The following is a 25,471-nucleotide window of genomic DNA, read 5'->3' on the forward strand; positions in this document are numbered from 1 at the left end:
TTTTTTATTTTTTTGCTGATCTATTCCTAAACCCTTTACCTATCATGTTGCTAGCAAATGAACAGACATGTGGCATTACAGTTAAGACTATTCCTTTCCTTCAATGATCAGCAGTGAGTCTTTTTTGCACTTTGTTGCACATTCCACCTGAAACATTCTGTTTTAATAGAGACATCTACGTTCTCGCTAGCTTGTGCGTGGGTGTAAAAGCATCTGTTTGAAGGGGTAACGCTGCTCTCCCTAGAGCCCCAACAAGAAGCCTCGCTCGCCGCAAAGTGCTACGCTATCTGTCATTTAGCATCAAAGCACAAGAGCTTCTTTTTGCACCATGAAAGCGGTGCCTCTCAGATATAATATTGCATTTCCTTGTGGCTAGATGAGGCCCTGTTTTTCATAGCGATGTGGTGAGGAGGATCTCTTCCTGAAACATAGCCACAAAAAGCAGAATCTCTTGATTGAAGCTAGCTGGCATGTCTTCCTCTCCATCTGTGACTGACACTGAACCAGAACCGGATCCCAGGGAACAGGGGCACATGAACACCTGTTTGCCTTCACCCGCATTCCACCGTCATGTATTATGTAGGAGCCTTATGCATTATTCATGTGCTGGAGGGAGAGGCGGGACTCCTCAAGTACATATGCTGGGGGTTACAAATGTCCAGCCATAAAAATGTGTTGCCCTTATTTCATTTGAGACACAGAAGAGAGAGAGAGGGCCTTGGGTAGCTCTTTCAGGGGTGTTTCTCACCCACAGCTCAATCATGAATAATGAGGTGTTGGACATCTCCATCACACCTTAGTGCAACAGCAGATGCTGAGTCTACACTTCAATGAGTCTGGGGAGCATAGCTCAAACCATCACACCATCTACAAGATGAAATACATCACTTTATTAAAGCCTGCTGGCAGGGTAAGATTACCGACTGGGCCCTGGGGCCCTAGACTTCCAGGGACCCCAAAAGGCGAGACACTCCCTGTCCTATTTGCTTCATGTATCTGCACTAGACCCCAATTTGTAATGAAGAGCTTTAATCTAAAAGTGCCAACCACATCTGGAAGAGCACTCCCATTGTTCTTTTATGATCACATCAGGTGACACTCTTTCGAAAATAGGAAGCACCCCATCCTATTACAGGGATACTCCATTTACTTACCCTCATGCTATCCCAAATTATTACCAAAAATGTTTTGAAATGACATTCAATTCAACTTGGTTTTAGTATAATAATGTTGACATGTGGTTTACGGACAGGTTGGTACAGTAGATATTGGGTGGGTTCTCATTTTATTTAAAACTGGATAACAGAGATAAATCAGGTAAACACGCTTGAGGACATTACTGAAGGAATCTCTAAATTTATTTTTCCATCTTCTCAAGCTGTGAGTTTATTATTGTGATATTTGATTTTGTGTAATAACTAGCACCAAAGCAAACAGCATTTTTCGAAGGAAATCGATCGAGCACATTCTGACTGTCAGCAGGATTACAGCCTCACAATAAGATTCATTGCAAATTGGTCCAAACGATTACAAATGCCAACATTAACTGATTCACTCTCCCTGTGTTTCTATGATTTGTTGCGTATGTGATTGTGCGTGTGCAGAATGCCTCTCAAACGGCTTATAAACAATAAAGAGCGACCTCTGTGAGAGGAGGCGGGCAAATAACGGATAGAATGTGCTAATTCAATTACGCAAGTTGAATAATTGCCTCGGTCAGTGTTCTGGATTGAGCCTATAGCTCAAACGTCCTTGAGATAAATTAAATGCCGGGATAGTGATAAAGCTGGAAGGGGAGGAGCTCACTGTAGAACAAAACAATGAATCTAGCATTTCTCTTGGAATTAAATACCCTATTAGCAAATTTAGCTTATTTGCACACATGCTGTGGCTAAGCATGCAACTTTTGTTGCGGAATGCTGGAATACACAGAAGTATTGTGGTCTTCATAAATAGGTGTTGAGTTGGCTGAAGATGGTGCCCTGGAGGCTGAGGTGTCCGTTGGAGCTTTAGCTGAGCGTTCTGTTGTGTTGCTCGGCTAGCGTGATGAATACGCTGCCGTATTCACCTTCTATTCTCTCCGACTTCAGCATAACACAATAGAAGGATTTATGAACACGGACAAAAAAACTGCAGAAAGCTTCTGGCTCGAACAACGTGCTTTAAAACCTGCAGCTGAAATCTAGGTTACGGACTGAGTCCACCATTTTTAACCGCACACACAATGTTCTCATTTTTGGTCTCTCTCACTCTCTCTGCCTGTCTGTCTACCTGATTAATTTAGGCTGTTGGACTGAGTCGGATTTGAGTTATTAAAGGCTGCTCCATGTTCTCTTTCTCCCACAAGCACGCAGGAGTAACTACAACCGCTAATTAGAATCACTCTCACGCAGGGTTGCGATTTCTCTGGCCACAAACACCGCTGGCCCCTGTTCTGCTCTGGAGTGTGCCAGTTTTTGGCATTGTATGGTGTGCCATTGTGTTTCTGGATATCAAACTGAGAAAAGAAATCATGCCCACTTACAATTTCGACCGTTTATGTCGGAAGCGAGAGGACGAGCGCTTGATGCGTGAGTGTGTTTGTGCATGTGTCTGTTTACATGTGTTTGGCAAAAGATGAAGACAGTGATGAAAATACAAGCAGAACTGATTGCATGCTCTGGGGATTGTGTTCCAGTTTGATTCTGTGGTGCATGCTAGTGTTGGCTTGACAGGCACACAGCTGCCACCTAGAGGCTATGTTCAAAATAGCATACTTGCATACTACTTTACCTTATTCTGAAATACATAGCATGTAAACTGGCTACAGTAAACATATTTCTGCATGCCTAAAATACAGATGACATGACAACACATTTGCCACAAATGTGCAGCATCCCAAAATGCAGACTGCACAGACTCAATGCAATGCACTCAACTTGACCTTCTATCCCCTGTGCCAAAAATTAAGCATAAATAATTACAGATGAGATTTTTTATTTTTTTTTTTTACATCTCTGCTTACTCATTACTTGTCCTAATTCACATTTTTTTGCCCTGAACATTTAAAAATAACTTTCTTGGCTAAAAATAAAACAATTATTATTATTATTATTTTTTTTTTAAAGAAAAAAAAAAAGATTGTTTTAAAGTGCAGAATTTCAACAAACAATAATTCTCCATTGTTCCGGAACAAAAGAGTTTGATTATGCTTCATTAAGAATGGATAATTAAGGATGAATTAGTCAAGCTTAATTATGGATATGATAAATTTACACATACATATACACACACACACTAAAACCTTGTCACCTTGCAAGACATTTTTATACTGAATTATTTATTAATGAAAGAACAAACTTTTGGCTTATGAATGATCATTGCTTTAATATTACAAGCCTACAAGGCTGTGGCACTCACTGTAACTGCCGTGACCCTACACAGAATCGTCTCGCAAGCTCAAGAGCCCATTTTTCGGGGTGAAATTGAATTTGCCTCTATGATTAGAAATGTCAGAGTGATGAAACGGCGTACAACTGCCAGAGGTTAAACATGGGAGACATCATTAAAGAAACAGACGCCAGCTTATTCTTCATTAATGGAGACAGAAAAAGAGAGGGAGAAATAAAAAAGAGAGTTAGAGGAGAAGGATTTCTACATATGCGTTGCCATGTTTGAGAGGCTGCTGGGCTAATTTGACATTTGAACATTTACTGCACCTCATTACAACTGCTCACAGTTTATTACCCTGTCTGCTGACTGGATAGATGGACCACACATTCCTCACTGTCGTTCTACTATCATTCACTCACCCAAAACCACTTTTACAAAAGAAGGACATTTTCCTAATTCAGCATCCTTTGTTGTTACTGAGAGCAATATTTCTATTAGCCAATCACATCCTTTCCTGTAACCCCTCCCCCAAAATTAGAATGCAATGATTGGTTGCCTGTTCCAAGTGTTGCTCCAGGAACTGTAGCCAACAAACATATTAACATATCGTACTTGTGGAACGTATGGAACAGTTTAACAAAGTTAAATATGATTATTCAAAATTTGTATAGATGTTTTGATAATATCATGATAATCACAAATTCTTTTGGCTACAATAATCATCAATAAAAATCTGATACCTCTATTTTAGATGCAGCCAATAATCAGACTTGTTCAAAGCATAGCCCACGTAATTAGATTTTCTTAATGACAAAGCAACACCAAAAATCAACTTGATATTACAATCAGCAAAATAAAGTGTAACTGGGTCACTCACGGTCATTGCACTGGGTGCCAGAGTAAGAGGTCATGGAGCAGTCGCAGGTGAAGTTCTCCCACTGCTGGATGCACACACCCATGTTGGCGCACGAATCCTCCTGGCATGTAGTGCTGGGCCCTGATGTGGAGGTGACAGGAACAGCATGAGTCAATAGTAATGACAGATTTCAGCAGGCATCTCTGTCACAGGCAGCACAGCAAGACTAGCATGCATGCAAGGTCATTCACGGGTCAGCATCAACGCTCGGTAAACAGATTCATGATAGTGCATGCATCCTGAATACTGAGCAACACTGTAATAGTTGAACATTCAGACATGCAAATAAAATAATAAATAAATAAAAATAAAAACATTTTCTTATTCAGTATGTTGGTCTTGTTTCTCCAGTATTTTTTTAAACAGGTTTTCATTTAATGTTCTGTTACTTATTGTATTTCTGCATTGCAAGCATTGCAACGAATATTGTTGACTACTGTAAGGTAAAATGAAAAATATAAAATATTGTCTAAATTTCTACATTAAAATGGCAATAATGACATTGAGTGGGTCACCTCATCTGGGTTGCCATGTTGAGGAGATATGACAAATTTAATACAAATCACTTTAACTTTGTAACCCACCTATGGGCACTTGCATGGTCTGTACAACTTATTGAAATGGCCTGCAGAAAGATGTGTATCTACAACAGGGATGTATCTAATCCAGTGTGTGTTATAATGACTGACAATACAGCACTGGATTTACTTATGATTGTTGTTTTGCTGAGCAGTCTGGCAGTTTATCAGTTACAGAAAGTGACAGCAACAATGTTTACTCCAGCCCACAGCTCTCATATTCTAATCTATCTCTTTCTCATGGCTGGTATCCATTCTAGTGAAATCACTATACAAAATGACTAAACAAATGTGTTCCCAACTACTGATACACAGTCACTAACTTACAGATGCAATTTTGGTTTATTACAATAAAAAGGTCTGTTGATACAGATTAGTACCATGGATCCCTGAAAATCTAACACAGGTAGATGCAAGTATGAAGTTAAATCCTCATGTACAGATGAATAAGTCACACATTTTTCAAAATAGCAAAGATCTTGCTAAATTATTTGTGTATGACCTAATTAATATTCATTAGCTAAGCTAAGCCATTTTGTGACATTCCAGCTGTCCCCAGTGATACCCATGTTGGGGTTTATACTAACATTTCAGAAAAATAAATAACCCAAAATATATTAACTGGAAGCAAGTCCTAATTTCTTACATATAGTATTATGTACTGGAAAACCAGAGAAAAATATTGATTAAGAAAAGTTTTTTTTTTTTTTTTTAAGCAGTGAAGAATATCTCTTTCGAGATACAAAAACAGCCACGTTGAGAAAAAAAAAATCTGTGAATACACCATCTATGCACATTTCATTCTTCTGCACTTCATAAAAGACAATTATTGAATCTTTAAGAGGGAATGCAAACAATTGTTTACATTCGATCCGAGATTCATTAAAACCATAATGACATGTCAATTCCAGCAGCTCAGATCATAAACAAAAGAAACCAAACTGACAGACATGCATTCAAAACAAGAGCAAAGACCTGAGTGCGGATGTATGAAAGGCTCCACTGGCTGAAAGTGCTTTTATTGAGTCAGGAAAGCAATGGAAGAATTCTTTCTTTTCTCTTGCTGGTTTCCGCCTCTAATGATTCCCCAACTGAACTACTCTTGGATGCTCTCAACACAATATAAATGAGTAATTGTCAAAACATCCATTAAAATGCTTCAGTAGGGGAGAGAATTGTGGCCAATTGCTGTAGAACAGCGGGACACTAGACAATGTCTCGATTTTGATGTGCCTTCAGTGGAAAGCTTTGAGATGGAATGTTCTTTAAGGAGGATATTTATAGGGATTGGATTCAATCTTAGTTCCCCTCAGCTACTGCACGTCAGCTCTGGACTAAATGAAAAGTCGTGTAAAAAATATATATGTACAAAATACTGCAACATGCTATAATTGATAGATAGATAGATAGATAGATAGATAGAAATGTGTTGAATACATGTATTTAATACATGTATTAAAAAGTGTTCGGTTGTTTTAGTAGTTGTTTTACTGGAGGACCATTAATGTAAAAACTCATTGCAACTTTCAGCCAGGTGTGTGTGTGTGTGTGTGTATGTGTGTGTATGAGGTAAAAAGGTCGAACCCTCTACCTTGCAGGTCAGCTTTGGTGAAACCAACTTTGTTAGCAGGAAATTTCGGAAATAATTGGATAATAAAACAGAGGCTGGTTAGTGGAGGGAATGTCAAGTCAAGAGAGTGGAAAATGTGTGTGTGTGTGTGCGAAGGATAATGAGAGAGTAACTTGGGTAAAAATTTTAGTAAGGCAAGGATAATGATGAGATGACTACCTCAAATCACAAAAAAAAAATGCTGTTAACATGCCCTCGGTCAAGGTGCCATCTAGTGGTTATAGGGGCTCTCATATCAACAAAACAACAGAGAATACCCAGAATTCCAGCGAGGCACAAAAATATAATTAAAATATAAGTAAAAGAAAATGATTATAGAGGAAAATAGGTGCAAAGGTTAAATCAGGTTTGAATTTAATGGTTAAAACACAGAGCAGTGTGCCAGGGATTGGTAGACATTTAGATTGAATTGTAGAGAATGACGCATACCTTCACAGCCACGTTCGATCTGCCCACTGCGGAACAGAGCATCATTGATGAGGTCAGGCAGGCGGCCGTTGAGATCCATGGAAGCTAAGCAGCCCTGGAAACCCTCACGAGACACCACCAGCTTTGGCAGATTCTGGTACATGTTCGGTCCCAAACCGGCCACAAACAGCTCACCTGCAAAGAGTGAAAAAATTAAACTATAACTTCCATTTTCTTCCTACATTGGCATATAGTGAGGTTTATGTACTCAGTATGCAACATTTCCTGTTCACATAAATATACCAATCTGTTTTTTATTTATTTTTTTATATGAAATGTCAAATGCACAATCAAAAATGTCACCAAAAGGTTAAGCGAATCTGTATGGCTGACCTTTCAGGTCCAGATTTTTCGCTCCGTTGACCACCTGGCTGACAGACTTGGCGTCCACTTTTAGAGTGTGTGTGTTGCTGGCGTCTCGAGTGATCACCACATTGTGCCACTGGTTGTCGTTAAGAGGACTGTCGCTGTTTCCCTTCAGAAGACTCGGTCCATTTCCCAGGTCAAACACATAGTGAATATACCTGACAAACACACATACACACTGAGCTCAAATGTGTCCATGTCCCAAATCCTTTCAAGTGCACTTCACTGAAGAACACTCAGCCAAAGTACATACTGAAGCAAACTCAGCTGATCAGCTGAGAGGCTCTCTATTAGATGACAATAAGAGTGGACACTCGTTTTAAAGAGGAACAGGGTATATGTCCTGCTGGAGGGTTGACCACAGGCCAAGTGGATCATTCTGTTTGGATGGACTAGGGCTAGGCTAACCATGCTTCTGCATTCACCAGTGTACTCTATACCAAGTAGTTGGTTTAAATGTTTTTGTTTTTCATTTACTTTACTAAGCATACAATGCTAAAATCCTCTAAGAATATTTGCTAGGGGTAAATGCTCTGTTGTGGAGGAATTGTGTCAGCCTTACACAGTGTCTTACACTGAAGAAAACATGAAGAGTGAAATATTTAGCAGGAAATAATAGAGGATGGGGTGCCATCTGGATTTGACTGAATAAATTGGGCTATGATCAGTATTATTTGATTTTACTGGGTCAACATCATTTTTCTTCTGCCTGCACAGTCCCGGTTACATCAACAAAAAAAGTTGTTTAAGAAGCATAAATAGTACATTTTGATAAAGATTATAAAAAAAAAAAAAGTGTTTTTCTGCAGAATGTGTGCTGTTGAATTGTGTACAATTAGATCAGATACGTAAGGTAAAATATGTACATGATATTAAACATTTGATTTTATGATGATTCTCTCCACATTACAACTTGATCTAAATAACTTGCATTTTAAAACATACCATTATAAACTCTGTGGTAATTAGTCATAGATAATAAAAGTTGTTTCTGACACTTGTTTCAGTTAATTTCTCGGTAATCAACGTTAATTTCGATAATCAACATTAATAAGGAATAATGAAAATAATGAAATAATAATGAAAACATATCTTAAAATGTTTTAAATAATAAAAAAAAACTGAAATGACTGATTTAAATCTGAATTTAAATTCAATTTCAGACTTTTTTTTCTTAACTTGTTATAAGTCGAGAAGGCTCTGGAAACTAAGAGTGATGTTGGTCAAACGTTTTTAAATCTATGTTTTAAATTAGTGCCTGTTTTGGTAACCTTCAAGAGTATGATGACTCGCATAATACTCAAAAAGACAGTCACTAGTCGCCACCTGCTGGTGTGAATGAATCTGTTTGGTGAACTGATTTAAAATCTTTGTGTCACTGGGGTAAAACAAAAATACCCAATACTAGCTGTTCCACCCACAGATGTAATGATTACAGCAAGACTCACTGAATGGATCAGAACAAATCTTTTTGGTGAACATATTCAACAATCAAATTCCCTACAATTAGCTGTTCAAGGTATTCTGAGGTGTGTAGTAGTTTGGCAATCTTGAAAATGAACATACGTTTAGCCACTTTAGAGTAAACATGTCTCGGCCTGACTGAAGTTGACTTCCAACACCGCAGAATGGCCTCCCAACCTTTCCTGTCAACCTCAATAAAATGGTAATTTGGTAAAAACAGATTCTCTGGAAATTTTGCTGTACTTCCACTCACCCCTTGACAAGCTCCACGGCAATAAAATCATTCCCATCTCCACTGTTGAAGAGAATGAATCCATCACCCGAGGTAGTTTTGAACTGAAAGAAGAGGTGCATGGTGCTGTAAGCCTGGAGTGTAGCAAGACCCAGATAGCTTCCTTTGGTCTTGAATGTAACTGGATCGGCCACAATGGAGCGCATGCCGAAACGAGCATTGAGCTCGCAGAATTCGATGTCTCCGTTTTTGCACATGTCAATATAGAGGAGGCCGTTGAACTTCAGGCCTTGCAGGTGACCAATGAAGTTGGATGGAGCCGTGGAGGCAAAGCGCCGTTCTGTCAGGATTCCAGTCTCGATGTTACTGAACTCCAGCCGAGTGTGGTCACCATTCATCTGACCTGTGAAAGAGGAGTAGGAGGTCTTGGTAAAGTGATTATTAAGTGTTGGATTTATGCATTACATGGGGGCAGCCGCTGAAAAGCTGTTCTGAAAAGATTATACTGCATTCGTACCTTCAGCTACATCATCATCCACCATGAGTTTGAGGTTTTTACCACGCCGCATCACTTTGACTGAGTGCCAGTCATTGTCGTTCACTTTTTGGCCAGCGTACAATGTCTCTGGTCCTTTACCTGAGAATGATGTGAGTCAGTTAGTGTTTACACACACTAGCACTGCAAATCAAATTTCTGTCATCTCAATATTTTAATAAATCATATCATGTGTATTTACATTTTCAAACTTCTGTCATTCGGATGATAGATCACAGACATATTTTACTTGTGGTACATCAATAGTTCCAAGGAAAATCAACATTTGCTATTACCCAGAAAAGTCCAAGACATGAAACAAAACTAAGGTTTGGCTGAGCTATGTGTTTAAATACTGTAGCTTATCTATACTGCAGAAATGGCAAGTATACTAGTATGCTAGTAATCCGTTCCAAACATAGCCGTGGACATTTATTTCTTTTAAGGGTGCACTGTAATACAAATACATAGTCTGCACTAAAAAGTACTGGTTGAGAGCACTGATTGTTGTACTGATTTACTGGTGCCATTAACATAAGCGGCTCAAATATATTGAGTATTTAAACTTCAAATTATCGCACAAGGCAAAGTGCCTCTCTAAAAGCATTGTAGAATTAAAATGGTTAATCAGCACTACATTACCACTTTCTTTTCAGCCATTCGGCTGTTAATTGAAGAACATGCTTAATAAACAAAAACCTATAATTGACTCCAAAAGCTACAGAGATCTAAATGATCTGACCTGTGTGTTTATACAAATCTAGACAAGCAAGAGATTTTAGAGTTTTCATAGTTTAAAATGGTGATGTATTAGACCACATTAGGAAAGCCAATTACTTTACTATTATTGAAAGTCCCATCTGAATTTGATTATAAATTTGCCTTTTTCCTCATTATTTACAAATAATGTTTTTTACCCCCCTTCATTTATTGATAAGAGTGGCAGGCATAGAACTGGTGTGTGTGTGTGTGTGCCTGGTATTCACTACGTTATGGACCAATTCCCACAAGGATAGTAATACCAGTAAATTTTGACCTTGTGGGGACATTTTTTAGGTCCCCATGATGAAGCAAGCTTATAAATCATATAGAATGAAGCTTTTTTGAAAATCTAAAAATTAAGAAAGTTCCCTGTGACGGGTAGGTTTAGGTGTAGGATTGGGATAGGGCGATAGAAAATACAGTTTGTACAGTATTAAAAAAAAATTACGCCTGTGGAAACACATCGTGTGTGTGTGTGTGTGTGTGTGTGTTTTGCTTTTATTTTAATTAACAAATCAAACACTTGGTCACACTTAGGTGCAATACTCTATTAACAAACCATTAACTACTTTTGCTCTCTTTAACTTTAGCCTCAATAAACTTCTAATTTGCTGCTTATTAATAGCAAGATAGTTGTTAAGTTTAGGTATTGGGTAGGTTTAGGGATGTAGAATATGGTCATGCTGAATGTGTGCTTTATAAGTACTAATAAACAGCCAATATGTTTATAATAGGCATGGTAATAAGCAACTGGTCAATAGTGAGAATTGGTCCCTATACTAAAGTGTTATAGATTTTTTTATAAATATAACCATGTAAAATGTAACGTAGTCTTAAATATCTTTCATTACTATCGAGTTAACAGCATACAGCCCTTTATATACACAGGCCCAAAGTCTTGTGTTCTGGTCAGGTAAGATGGTTCTAAATTGTAATTGTCCTTTTTTTAACTCTTCCATGTGTACAGTCAATTCAGTGGCTATTACAATTTTTCAGAGTCAACTTTCAGGGTGTAAAATCATTTTCCTGATGACTTCTGCAACAGCACATTAGACAGCATGGTCATGTGGTACTACCTCTTACTTTTCTAACTACTTATCTGTCTCAGTCACTGTTGTTTGTACTGGATGATTGTTTTTTGTTGTTGTTGTTGGTTGTTTGTTTTGTTATGTTTTTAAATCAATTCACAGAGATTACTAGTATGGGCACACAAGTGCCCTCTTGAGGAAGACAACTGTGATTCACACAGAAAACTAATATCAAACTGTTACTTAAGTGGAGTGCAATGGTAACCACCCACTTTTTCATCTTCATTTTCTCTATAGAGAAGAAAAATCTTATTCAAAGTCGTGTCAAGTCATGAACCAAACTAAGCAGCTCCAAAATAATTCGCATTACAACATTTGATTTGAAGCAAAATTGCAATTGAAAATTGTTTTAAAAAACAGACAAAGATGCAAGAAATATGTAAGTATAATTATGATAGAAATCATAGTAAAAAATAAAACTATTTACTATATATGAGCCACATTTTGCAGCAGTTTTCTTTCAATGTTAACAGCAATTTATCAGAGTAATGGGTGACTAAATTTGAAATCACACAGACTTGTGGCTTCTACAGAAGCATATTTCAAAATGTAACATCCTCAGAGCTTATAGTAGATCTGTACTAATCTGACTAAATTAATTTCTTTATAGAGAAAAAGAATGGGATTTTACTTCTGGAACCTGACTGCTGAGCTCAATAATAATAATAATAATAATAATAATAACTTTAAAAATATCTGATGAGGAAGGGTATGAGGAACAGGAGACTTAAGCAGTTAGTAAGATTTTTCATTACAAAACGGTTAAAACAGCATTATTTAAAAATGCTTAAATATTAACATTTAACAGCGTGTAAAACATGTGCACTACCAATCAAAAAATTGGACTTTTTGGACCAGCATATAAAAAACTAAGGTTTGAACATTTGAAAGTGAGGAATTCAAAACATAAATATTAGTATTGTAATTGTACTATTGTAAATTCCTTATTAAGCCTACAATTATCAAATATTCTTTGAATAAATGTATTGAATTTTTTACTAAAAAATATTTGTAATTTTACAGTATAGTTATAATTTACAACACTAATATATTTATATATTTTTATAATTATTTAATATTATTATTATTATTGTATATGTGCAGCCATATAAATAAATAATTTTAAAGGAATAGTTCACCCGAAAATTAAAAAATTGTCATCATTTACTCACCCTCATGTTGTTCCAAACCTATATAAGTTTCTTTCTTATGTTGAACACAAAAGAAGATATTTTGAAGAACTGTGATGAACCAAATAGTTTTTGGTCCCCTCTGAACTACATAGAAGGGAAGGAAATACTATAGAAGTCAATGGGGACCATCAACAGCATTCTTGAAAATATCTTCTATGTTCAACAGAAAAAAGAAACTAATACTGGTTTGGAACGACATGAGGGTGAGTAAATGATGACACATTTGTGACCCTGGACCACAAAACCAGTCATAAGGGTAAACTTTATGAAATTGAGATTTATACATCTTCTGAAAGCTGAATAAATAAGCTTAACATTGATGTATGGTATTGTTAGGATATTGCCGGAACGGCTTTCGCGTATGACAGTCAGCGGAAGTGAGAGAAAAGTGTTTATTACGTTTAAAATATGGATATATTTCTTTAAAAAACACATGGATTCGCTACAGGAGGCCTTTATTCGTCCCCCGGAGTCGTCTGCGGCATATTTTATTATGAATGCGCGAGCTTTATTTGATGACTTGTGGACTGTTCAACTGCAACACCCGCTGACTGCAATGATAGAGCTTGGAATAGCCAGGAACATTTTTAATATAACTCCGACTGGATTCGTCTGAAAGAAGAAAGTCATATACACCTAGGATGCTTTGAGGGTAAGTAAAACACAGTCTAATTTTCATTTTTGGATGAACTAACCCTTTAATATCCTAATGATTTTTGGCATAAAAGAAAAATTGATAATTTTGACCCATACAATGTTTTTTTGGCTATTGCTAAAAATATACTCAAGCGACTTAAGACTGGTTTTGTGGTCCAGGGTCACATTTTTGAGTGAACTATCCCTTTAAAATAAAAACAAGCAAAATAAAACACTTATTAAATAATATTAAACATTTTAGCTGTTTTATTTGTCATGTGACCATTAAGCAACATTAGACAGCCACGAACCGTGTTGTTAAACTATTGAAATAGTAACTTAAGTCATTTTTTTTTATTTTATTTGAGAACCCCTTATCTAAACTATTGAAAAGTATCATTAAAAATTAGTAGAATGAGTCCAAATGTTTAACTGGCAGTATAGGTTAACAACACTGTTTAATAAAAATGCTAAAACTTTGACCATCTGTGGGATTAGCTAATATCTGTGTTTCATCTCAAAATAATACAAAAATAAATAAATAAATCCAACAGGGTAAGAAAAGAGTATATAGAACAAACTGAGTAAAAACTTACTGGTGTTACAGTTTATCCTGCCACAGTCTAGATGGGGAAGAACAAGTGCAGATGAAATCGTGTCCTTCAAGGATACAGCTGCAGACATCCAACAACAGAAACACCACTTTCCGGGGATGAGCACATGGAGCAGCAGCCATTTTGGATAATTTCTAACAGCTGTTTAATCATTCCGGCCAGTATGTTTGATATAGCTTGTTTTGCTAATTATTATTTTTTATTTATAACAACATGCAGACATGACTATAAGTGTATCATTCTTAAGGCTAATTACACAACAATTCAAAATATGCTGGCTATATCTTTTTTTTTCTAAATTATTATTATTATTTTTAGGATGTAGATTTATATTTTTAGTATGCAATTTATATAGTAGTAATCCATATGAAATGGCTGCCTGCTCTAAGCCGAAAGGATTCATCAACTCCGGTATACTTTCTCTTTTTTTTTTGATTAATCATCCAAATTATTGGTTACCCCACCAATTGTGTGAATTTCACAGAGAACTGCAGATTGTTATGACAATTGGAACTGTCATCCAGGTTGGAATCCATAAGGCCATTTTTATCATGTGCCATCAACCGCAACAGAAAAGTGGGAGCAAACAGCCTCGGTCCAAAAAGCACCAGCACCACACAGACTTGTAGCATGTACTTCATAAAAAAAAACAAAAAAACAAAAAACAGACAGTCATATCAATTAAGACACTAGGTGCAATGAATACTGAAATGTTCTGATTGTTATTTATGCTAAGTGCATGAATAGAAAATGACAGATTTTACCATTGAAACTGCAACTAATATAAAAATGTAGTAAATTGAAGTTATTATTGAATTTACTGAAATCACTATAATTTTGATGTTGCAGCATATTTAATATGTTGATCATCTGGCTCTTTCTTGTGACATGGTGTGTATATGGGCGGATGGTAGTAAAAATGACTGTGTGTGTTTTGTGGGTGATGCTTTGGCCACCAGCTGCAGGTGTGCTGGATGCTCTGGTCTCGGGCTGTTTGTTTACAGGGCCGCAGGCTAAAGGCCTTTGAAGGGTGCATGAGTACCATCTTTGAACAAGGCATGATAAATGCCGTTAAGAGCGAGGGATGGGAATGCGTACATATTTTCCTGATAACGTGAAAAAAAAAATGTTATACAGAAGATGCATAACTGATTGTTAAACCCATCTTACCATAAGAACAGAGCATAAAAAGATACAGAAATATTATCACAAAGAGGCAGTCCTGTCCATAGCATATAATTTTGTGCTGGGTGATATATTTAATAAAAATAAATAAGTAAATAATAATTATAATATATATGCAGTTTGTGTTTGTGCCAGTATGCCAGTTTGCATCCACTCTTTGTTGTATGATATTATAATACTGTATCTTCTGTTATATAGACCTCAATAGCAAAAATGCCGATAGAGCTAAGCCATTAAATTCATTGTCAATAATTTATTTATTTATTGTTCAGTTAATTGTTAAGTTGAAAAGAAAATGCAAAATAGAAGCATTTCTCTGATGTCTGAACCCCACTGAATATAGGTAAATGTTGTTTATTACCATGTATTGCTAGACTGGTGTAAAACTGTTTCTTGTTTTGATTTGTTTGTTTTTTTTGCAACTAGTGAAGTCACATTAAATGCAACTTGATTATTATTTACAAGACATACAAGAAAGAAACTAAGACAGACAGACAGACAGACAGACAGACAGATAGATAGATACTGTAGATAGATAGATAGAAAGATAGATAGATAGATAGATGGATGTTAAAGATAGATAATATTTAGCTATATCACCCAGCCCTAATATAAATGCTGTTTTCATTTAATAAATTTGTAAAAATTACTATTTTTAAATATGTTGCTTCAATGTAAGTAAATCGATGAGCATGTATGAGAATGACTGGTGCAGATGTGCTGCTTCGTCCATGAGGTCAGAGGTTATGTGAGACAATGATGAGAGAGTTTGTCTGTCCACATCACCCGCAGACAAAGCAAGAGAACGAAAAACAAACAGGAGCAATCCATGCAGATCAACAAAACAATAACAATTTAGTTGTAGTGTTAGAGAGATGATAACATCCAGTAACTTGCAAATATAAGAAATAACTGAGGAACCGACGACCGAGGAAGAGAGATAGGGACAGATAGAGAAATAAGTCAGTATACGATACCTAAATTGACGGTCAGTTTGACACGGCCGCTGTCCAGCTCTAGTCGCAGTGTGTCTGCGGACTCACGTGACGTGGCAGCCATCAACAGGCCAAAGGCACGCTGGGACATAAACCGCAGAGACACATCCTCTGCCTCTGTATGTATTACTGTCGGCATCACCACCTTCATATACATACTGCCATCATAGCTTAGGACAGATGCCTCTGTGGAGAAAACAGACACACATAATGCATTAAAAATATTAAACCCAGACCTTGAGAAGAGTACTTTCACTGAACCTGTTCACACTAAGTCAATTCAACTGTGTTCATTGATTTAAACAAAACAACTAGTTTCTATGAAGCCCTTCACACTGAGCTCAAAATATTGATATTCAAAAACTCCAATGATTTGTTGTCCACGCCAACTGGATGTGAAAGGTTTTGATAAGAAAACAGGCTTATGAATGTGTTTCATGCTATTTAGTCACATTAGAAATTGTGTTTAATGGCTATTATGCATTTTAAGAACAAGCAACACTACAAAATATACACACTCTAAAAAATGCTGGGTTGTTTCAACCCAAATTTGGGTCAAATATGGACTAACCCAACTTTTGGGTTAAAACTTTAATTCAAAAATTTAACCCAACAGCTGGGTTAGTCCATATTTGACCCAACGTTGGGTTGAAACAACCCAGCATTTTTTTGAGTGCATATTTAGTTGTGTTTGTGATGAAAATGGGCCAGAATACAGAGTACTGACAGAATACAATTTACAGATCAAAAGTGGGTGGAAACTGTCATGAAAAATGAAATTAGGACATTAAATAATAATAAAAAAATGACTCAAACATATAACATATGACCCCTTTAAAATAAATTATTAAAGGGCTGAATAAATTATTTTTGATGAATAAAACACACCATGATTAAAAAAAAATCCTCTCACATATGTATAAATTATTTGAATGTGACATGAGTAAAAATAATTCTTATTTTTACACCTTGTAGCATATAAATCCCTTCAAACATGCACTCCTAAACACATGCACAGACCAAAGTCCTCAAATCTTCCTTTACTAGTGCTGTAGTGGAATAAATGCATTGCATAGTTCTGAATGCCCTTCTTAATTCTTCTTATAACAATCTACATATATCCTAATGCAACACTGTCACCTGTAATCTTTTTATAATTTATTTATTTAGTTAGTGCCATCTGCTCCATCTATCACAGCAAGTTCCTCATATGACCACAGAGGTGCTCCTCTGTCACACACAAGGAACATTTCTAACAAAGTCTCTCATTTTCAGCCCCATAACAGACCAAAATGCTACAGCACAGAGCTGAGAGGGGATTCTGGGAAAATGGATTAAAAAAGGCAACCAGCCGTGAAATACCTGCCTCGAGTTTTAGTGAAGAAGAAAGAAGAATGTGCCTTTGGCTGAAAGAGGAGCTGACTGACATTGTTACTTTAGGCTAAAAGTGTTCATTATTTTTGTTGTTATGAGCTGTTACAGAAATATTTCAGGTTATATATAACATAAACAGATGATTAATATTAAAAACAAGTTGCATTCAATTATATTATGTATTAAATTGTAACCAAGAATATTTATTCGATCTCCAAAATGACAGTTAAAGAACAATCAGTATCCTTTGCATATAGTTATATTGACTTTGTTCATGTTGAAGCACTCTGAGAACAACAGGGTTGTGTTCAAGCAACTATTAGCATGCATTAATTCACAAATATAATGATCAATTCATCACATATTAGAAAACTAGCATCCCTGCTGACGCTGTTACACACCTGCAGAGTGTCGAGGGAGCTCTTAAGCATTAATGAAGAGCATATTAATCCCCTGTCTTGAACTACTAGCTCTCTCGTTCTGATCTTAAACAGCCTTTCTCAAAGCAAACAGAGCAGACACTATTTCCAGGATGCTATGTCTTCCACACCATATTGAAGTGTGTGCGACTGGTGTACGCACACACAAATATTGCAAAGCACAGCTGGATGTGTTTTGAGGAGATATCAACGGCTCCAAAGCTCATTTTGAATGCTAATGAGGAGATGTGCGTTTTCAGGGGCTTGCTGGAAATGGAAGTCAGCAGCACTTTACATAATTACCAGCTAAATTGCCAATGACGATGGGTGGGGGATAAGTATGAGAGCTACAACGCTCACTGCCTACCAGTTCCACTGTATAGAGCACAATCTGTGTTAACAGGTCACACAAAGACTGTCTCCTCCACAACAGCGGACAATTCCAACAAGAGATGAGTATCAAAATACATAACCAAAACAGATGTAAATAAAAATTTCAATGTAAAATTATTTAAATTTAATGTAAAAAACATAATATTATACTACATAATATTAATATATTATTAAGTTAATTTTTGAGTAGCACACAATGTTATATTTAACAATATTATATACAATATTATATTTGGGGAAAAAAATACATAAAAGACTAAAATACACAAACAATCATAGAATATGCAAAAATAAAACAATATAAATGATAAAAAGTGTAAATATTAAAAAAACTTTGAAATAAATAAAAATAATAAAATGAAAATAAATAAATAAATAAATATACAAATACAAACAAATAAAACTATGTAGACATTAAAAAATAATAAAAATATCAAAAGCAACAAAATTACTACAACATTTTATACTGAATCAATGTGAAAATATAAAAATAAAATCTAATTCAAAATATTAACAAAACCAATCAATCAATAAAAAAGCTCTGTTTAAAAAAATGGAACTGATTAATGGCTGGCAATGTAATCTACATGCAATCCAGGTCATGTGACACATCCAGAGCTTTACAAAGCCAAAGGGAGATCTACTGTAAAGTCACCCTGCCCATCCATCCATCCAGAGGTTGACTGCTCTTCCTAAATGCTTCTCTAAAGCATTCAAATAACAATTTTACAAACACAAACAATTCTGTAAACATACATGAGTCAAACCAGTCACATGGAATGTACCCTAAAACTACACTAGGGGACTGCGAATTAAAATGTCAAAAATCACACTGGCTGTTTGGGCTGTGAACAGTAGAGGGCAGAAGAGGACTGCCCAGAGGCTTTGGATACTTTCTGCACTGCTGGTGGAGAGAGATTGACTGAGGGCAGATATTAGTGAGCGAGAGTGTGTAGTTACGAAAAAAAATCCTAATACAAGGTCTGTTACTATAGCCCTGCCATGCACATCTCTGTCTCTCTCTCTCTGTCTTTACATTCTGCTCTGGAGCTTTGTCAATTTCCCACATGACCGCTTGCTGAAAGCCACATTTCCTCAACCATGTGTATGCGTGTGGGTCAGGTTTTGACCAACTGTCCTTACAATAATAGTAAAACCTGACATTACCCACATTGTGGAGAGCGGTCAACTGGGCCACGGAGAAAAACAGCATAATAAACATAGTAAATAAAAAAGTAAAAACACAAAAAGATTTATAAGAGGGTTAGATTAGGTAATAGAAAATACCATTAGTTCAGTATAAAAGTAATAATTTTATTCATTAATTTTTCTTTTTTATTCACATTTGTTGAATTGGCTTCATTCATTCATTCTACTTGCTTTACTACATTTTAATTGAATAAAATCCTAAAATAAAATGTAAAACATTATTTAAGGAGTAGGCTTAACTTTAAAATGAAAACGATATAAGTGTATGGATATATTTTTAGCATGCTAGTTAAGTGTGTGCATTTTAGTAATCCTTGAGGCTACACACTGAGCTAAGACATTTCTTTTCTAAAGCAAGTACAGATATGAGGAATTCACTCATTATCTCCGTCCTCCTCTTCTCTCTCTTAATGCAGCTGGTGACACACATGTGTTTGTTTAAGACTCGAATTTACACACATGGATTAGAGAGCTACACTTTAACATCCACTTCCTGCAAGCGTCAAACAAATAACGCAAAGCTCAGATATCCCTGCGTACATTTACGCAACAAACCCACTCTGATGATATTTGCTTCAGTCTGCATTTCTCCCTCACAGACGCTCGCTGGCTGGAACCGGTTACTATCAGTGTGCGGTGGCCAAATCTCTCAGCTTCTAGAACCCACGTTATTTACCATCACTTACCTTCAATGACTGCAATGATGTACTAACATCATTAACATCCATAGCCGTGTAATACAGATCTGCTAGTCTGGTCACGTTGTTTATATGTAGGTATTTGTATGCAACATTTACAGGTACAAAACATGCTTTTGTGTATGTCTGAGTAGATGCTGAAACTTCAATATATAGAATATACAGACAGCATCTACAAGGAAAGCAGTATTATGGATTTACAACTAAAATATTTATGGATGCTTTATATCATAAATATATTTATTTAGTTACAATACGTTTTTACCATTTTATAGATATGTTTTATATGTCTTATTCCTATCGACAAATGTAAACAACTACTTTTTAATAATCGAAAAAAAACAAACAGAAAAATGTACAATGATTAATTTTATAAATTACTAATTTGAATGACTAGCCTAATTAGTTACAATATAACATTATATCAATATTTTTACATGTCCACTGTATGTTTTTTAGACCAAATCATGATTATAAATTGCCTGCTATTATAGATGGCAGCCTTCAAATGAAGGCAGCAGTGCAGTGGTTTGTATTTCAATTCTATAAGAAAACAGAAGAAATCCAAAATAAGTGAAAAAGTAGCAAGTCTAAAGTTTTCATTCAATAATAAAGAGCCAGTATTATGCTGCACTGACAGTTTAAATTCTTGTTCTTTGCACAACACTCAATAACACGCCAATAATTGTTCATTTCAAAGATAATTTCAAACTTTTGATAACTGGGACCATTAGGGTTATTAACCAGCTCATAACCAGAACTACATCAATTTATAAAATACTGGAACCAAGTGATATTCATAATAACTGGATCCACTTACAGTTCCAGAACATTTGCATTCCTAGGCAGATATGAATAAAACACTGATAGAAAATGTGCGATGCACACATTGGAGCCACCTTACACTTTGTGTCATGATGGTTGACACCGAATGTCTGCTGTGCACAAGAATCAACAATCATTCGATTCATGGTATGTCACGATTAAAGTCTGTGAAAACACCTTCTGCACCACAGTGGAAATTAAATGCCTCACAGACAAATTAAACACAAGCTGTTCTGTTTTCATGATTATTTGACATGGCTTCCAAGTAAACAAGAAATGTTTTCCAAACATTCTTCATTTGCTCTATCTATATCTATCTATCTATCTATCTATCTATCTATCTATCTATCTATCTATCTATCTATCTGTCTTATCTGTCTTCTATCTATCTATCTATCTATCTATCTATCTATCTATCTATCTATCTATCTATCTATCTATCTATCTATCTATCTATCTATCTAGTCATACTTTAGATAGAAATCGAAAGACAGCTTTCTACCTTGAATTTAGCCCTCTGATTTGAACGCTCTATTCTATCTATCTATCTATCTATCTATCTATCTATCTAGTCATACTTTAGATAGAAATCGAAAGACAGCTTTCTACCTTGAATTTAGCCCTCTGATTTGAACGCTCTATTGGAAGGGGCGTGTCTGCTGTGAGACTTCAATGTAAATGTATATTTGCATATGAAATAAGCATTACATGTGCAACTTTTCCAAAAACATTCACTGCGTTTTTACTATTATAGCCACCAAAATTTACTAAGTGTGAAAAGTGTAGATTATAGCTTTATATTTAGAACTACTTCTGTTGCATCAAAGGTTGTAGCCCTGCACTGTAGTCACATCCACGGAGCACACAATGCAATGATCTCATCGCATCGCAATTTCTGAAATCTCACAAATCACTCATCGCTAACACAGTGAAAACATGATGTAATTAAGAGACGCGTTGAGCAGTGTAAACTGTGTAATTGATTATAGGAGGAGTTTTGTTGAAAATGCAGAAATCAAATCAGTGATAGATCATGCTGATCTTGAATTGACTGCTCCAGCGATTATAAAAAGAACGATCTTTGCTCGAGTACTTCAAGAATGCCGTGTGGAGACGTGCTGATATCGCGTTTGGTCTCGTTCTGTATCGCGTATCTTGTCAGTGTCTGCGCTTGCTTGGCCATTTGTTGTGGAAAAAATAAGGAAAGTGTGTTCAAGCGCCAGCAGAAAACAGTGTAAAGAAATACTCTTTGAGAGAAGCAGTCTTTATCAGCGGAAGTTAAAAGCAGCTCGTAAGTGTATTTACTTGTCTCATTAGTGTTTAGTGCAGTTGTCGTTGCTAGGAAACTCTTGTTTTGTTTACTGTGTGGAGACGTGCTGATATCGCGTTTGGTCTCGTTCTGTATCGCGTATCTTGTCAGTGTCTGCGCTTGCTTGGCCATTTGTTGTGGAAAAAAATAAGGAAAGTGTGTCCAGCTGAATTAATTTAGTATTTTGTTAGACGGGTATAAAAAAGCTTAGTTTACCGTAACAGCGGTCGCAGCAGCCGTCGCGTGACGGCCTCCTCGTGTGAAGACCGAAGAGTGTAAAGACCATCGACTCTACCACGCGACTCCACCAGGCAGGGACACCGGCAAAGGATAAGTATCGCTTTTTATTTCTCCTCTTTCCTGCTACTTGTTTCGCTTCTGTTTCAGTTTTTATAACCATTTCTTACTATGTGTAAGTGAGTTGTTGTTTTTTAGCATGTAAGTTTGGCAGTGTTATTTTGTAGGATTACTGATAAACTACTGTCATTTGATTTGTATTATTTGTATTTATTATTTATTTAAATTTTAGTTAAATTATTTCTGAATTTATTATGTCTGTATAGGTCTTTTATTTAATTTGAGTTATTTTAATACTTCAACAAACTAAATGGAAATTAAATAATATATATATTGAATTTATAAATGTGTATGTATATATATATATATGTGTATGTGTGTATGGTTGTACACACACATATGCAGTATCTCGCAGAGGTGAGTACACCCCTCACATTTTTGTGGATATTTTATTGTATATCATGTGGCGACACTGGGGTGGGGGGTGACACTTTGCTGCGGTGTGGAGTGGTGGGTGTGCAGCTTGTGTGGCAGTGTGGATTTGCTGTCCCCTCGGGGTGGCTCGGCACACAGCCATTGAGGTCTGGGCCGCTGGCCATGGAGGTGAGTGCACCCCTGGGTGAAAATGTCCAAATTGGGCCCAAAGTGTCAATATTTTGTGCGCCCACCATTATTTTCCAGCACTGCCTTAACCCTCTTGGGCATGGAGTTCACCAGAGCTTCACAGGTTGCCACTGGAGTCCTCTTCCATCTTGGTCTCATCAGACCACAGGACATGGTTCCAGTAATCCATGTCCTTAGTCTGCTTGTCTTCAGCAAACTGTTTGCGGGCTTTCTTGTGCATCATCTTTAGAAGAGGCTTCCTTCTGGGACGACAGCCATGCAGACCAATTTGATGGCAGTGTGCCCCCCACCCCTTCAATCTCTGCAGCAATGCTGGCAGCACTCATATGTCTATTTCCCAAACACAACCTCTGGATATGACGCTGAGCATGTGCACTCAACTTCTTTGGTCGACCATGGCGAGGCCTGTTCTGAGTGGAACCTGTCCTGTTAAACCACTGTATGGCCTTGGCCACCGTGCTGCAGCTCAGTTTCAGGGTCTTGGCAATCTTCTTATAGCCTACGACATCTTTATGTAGAGCAACAATTCTTTTTTTCAGATACTCAGAGAGTTCTTTGCCATGAGGTGCCATGTTGAACTTCCAGTGACCAGTATGAGAGAGTGAGAGCGATAACACCTAATTTAACACACCTGCTCCCCATTCACACCTGAGACCTTATTACACTAATGAGTCACATGACACCGGGGAGAGAAAATGGCTAATTGGGCCCGGTTTGGACATTTTCACTTGGGGGTGTGCTCACTTTTGTGGCCAGCGGTTTGGGCATTGGTGGCTGTGTGTTGAGTTGTTTTGAGGGGATGGCAAATTTGCACTGTTGTACAGGCTGTGCACTCACTGCTTTGCATTGTGGTAGGGTGTCATTTCTTCGGTGTTGTCACATGAAGAGATATGGTAGGGTGTTTGCAGAAATGTGAGGGGTGTACTCACTTCTGTGAGATACTGTATGTAGTTGTTTTTTTTGGTGTTTGGGTTAGTGTTATGTTAGAATCATTATTATACTCTTATACCTTTTGCTCTTTAATATTTTGACTTGTTTTTAGCTTTATTTTTTGTTTTTAATTTAAATGTTAAGTTTTGAAATTTTGTTGTATGCATTTGTCATTTTTATTTAATTTCTTTATTTTTAAAATGTGTATAAGTAGTATTTATAAAGTTTTAGCTTTTAGGTTTGGGCCTGTTTTAAGTTGTTTTAATACTACAATTGATTGCTTCTGTTGTCCTCATTTGTAAGTCGCTTTGGATAAAAGCGTCTGCTAAATTACTAAATAAATAAATAAATAAGAATGCGTCTGTGTGCAAGCGTGTAGTGACATCGCCAACTACTGGCCTGGCATGCAAAATACAGTGTTTTAGTTGTTTCACAGAACTGTGTAAACAGGGATCATTTTGACGATGTCTATACCCAAAAATAAATAAGTAAATATTTAAATATAAGACACGTTGCACCAAATGTTACATCAAACTAAGCTGTTATGACACCAAAATATCCATAACTGTTAAATGATATTTGAAATTTGCAGTTGCAGGACAAAATAATCTGTACTTTGTCATCAGGGTTTGAAAAGACATGACGGTGAGTAAATTATGGCAACATTTTCAATAGTGTGAATTATTCCTTTAAAGTTCAATCTTCTGCATGAGGTTTAAAAAAAAAAAACATTAAAAGATTTATTCTCTAAACCCTCACTGACAACTGCCTACAATTGAGCTGATAACATTGTAGATACCGGCTTCATTATTCTTCTTTGTTCACTTTTAGCATCGTGTAGAGGTTTTGTGAGTAGATGACATGTGGAACAAAACCCAAATGGCAGTGAATGAAGATGAGGCTTTTTGTTTGCAAATGTGCTGGCCTTTGCATTTTTCATTCCAGATAACTGCATCTCTGCCCTTGATTCAAATAAGAAGCTCTGCTTTACAGCTCAGTCTCTACTGCACTGATCTTACCGCATTCGTCACCCTAGAATAAAGGGTTGTCTTTTAAATTATTATTCATGTGCTCTACCTGAACAGCGGAGAGAAGATAAATGAGCATCCAAATATTGAGCTGTTAGCTGGATTTCATTATTCTAGACTAGTGGTCTAGAATTAAAATATTTTATTTCATGAAATACGATGACTTAAAGGGGTCATATCATGGAAAACAGTATTTGTCTTGCTCTTCTGAAATAAAAGAGTTTGATATACTGTACTATGCAGACATAATGGTCACAACACAAAGCTCCCACTTCTGTCCACCCAGACAAATTATTAATAATATTTTTGTCTTGTACTACCCCCCCCCCCC

The 25,471-nt window shown here is 36.5% G+C and overlaps 1 protein-coding gene across 1 annotated transcript in view; it reads right to left on the reverse strand.

The window, feature by feature from the left end:
• LOC107659060 (neurexin-3b-like) overlaps window positions 1–25,471 on the reverse strand; it is a 314,862-nt gene that overhangs the window by 152,233 nt on the left and 137,158 nt on the right. The window contains exons 10-16 of the mRNA XM_016447871.1: window positions 16,017–16,220; window positions 13,837–13,863; window positions 9,544–9,663; window positions 9,048–9,429; window positions 7,298–7,488; window positions 6,926–7,099; window positions 4,250–4,369 (exon numbers count right to left, since the gene is read on the reverse strand). Coding sequence (XP_016303357.1) covers window positions 4,250–4,369; window positions 6,926–7,099; window positions 7,298–7,488; window positions 9,048–9,429; window positions 9,544–9,663; window positions 13,837–13,863; window positions 16,017–16,220 — 1,218 coding nt within the window. The remainder of the gene's footprint in view (window positions 1–4,249; window positions 4,370–6,925; window positions 7,100–7,297; window positions 7,489–9,047; window positions 9,430–9,543; window positions 9,664–13,836; window positions 13,864–16,016; window positions 16,221–25,471) is intronic.

The sequence above is a fragment of the Sinocyclocheilus anshuiensis genome, unplaced genomic scaffold (assembly GCF_001515605.1).
Source record: "Sinocyclocheilus anshuiensis isolate Anshui unplaced genomic scaffold, SAMN03320099.WGS_v1.1 scaffold811, whole genome shotgun sequence".
Lineage (NCBI taxonomy): Eukaryota > Metazoa > Chordata > Actinopteri > Cypriniformes > Cyprinidae > Sinocyclocheilus > Sinocyclocheilus anshuiensis.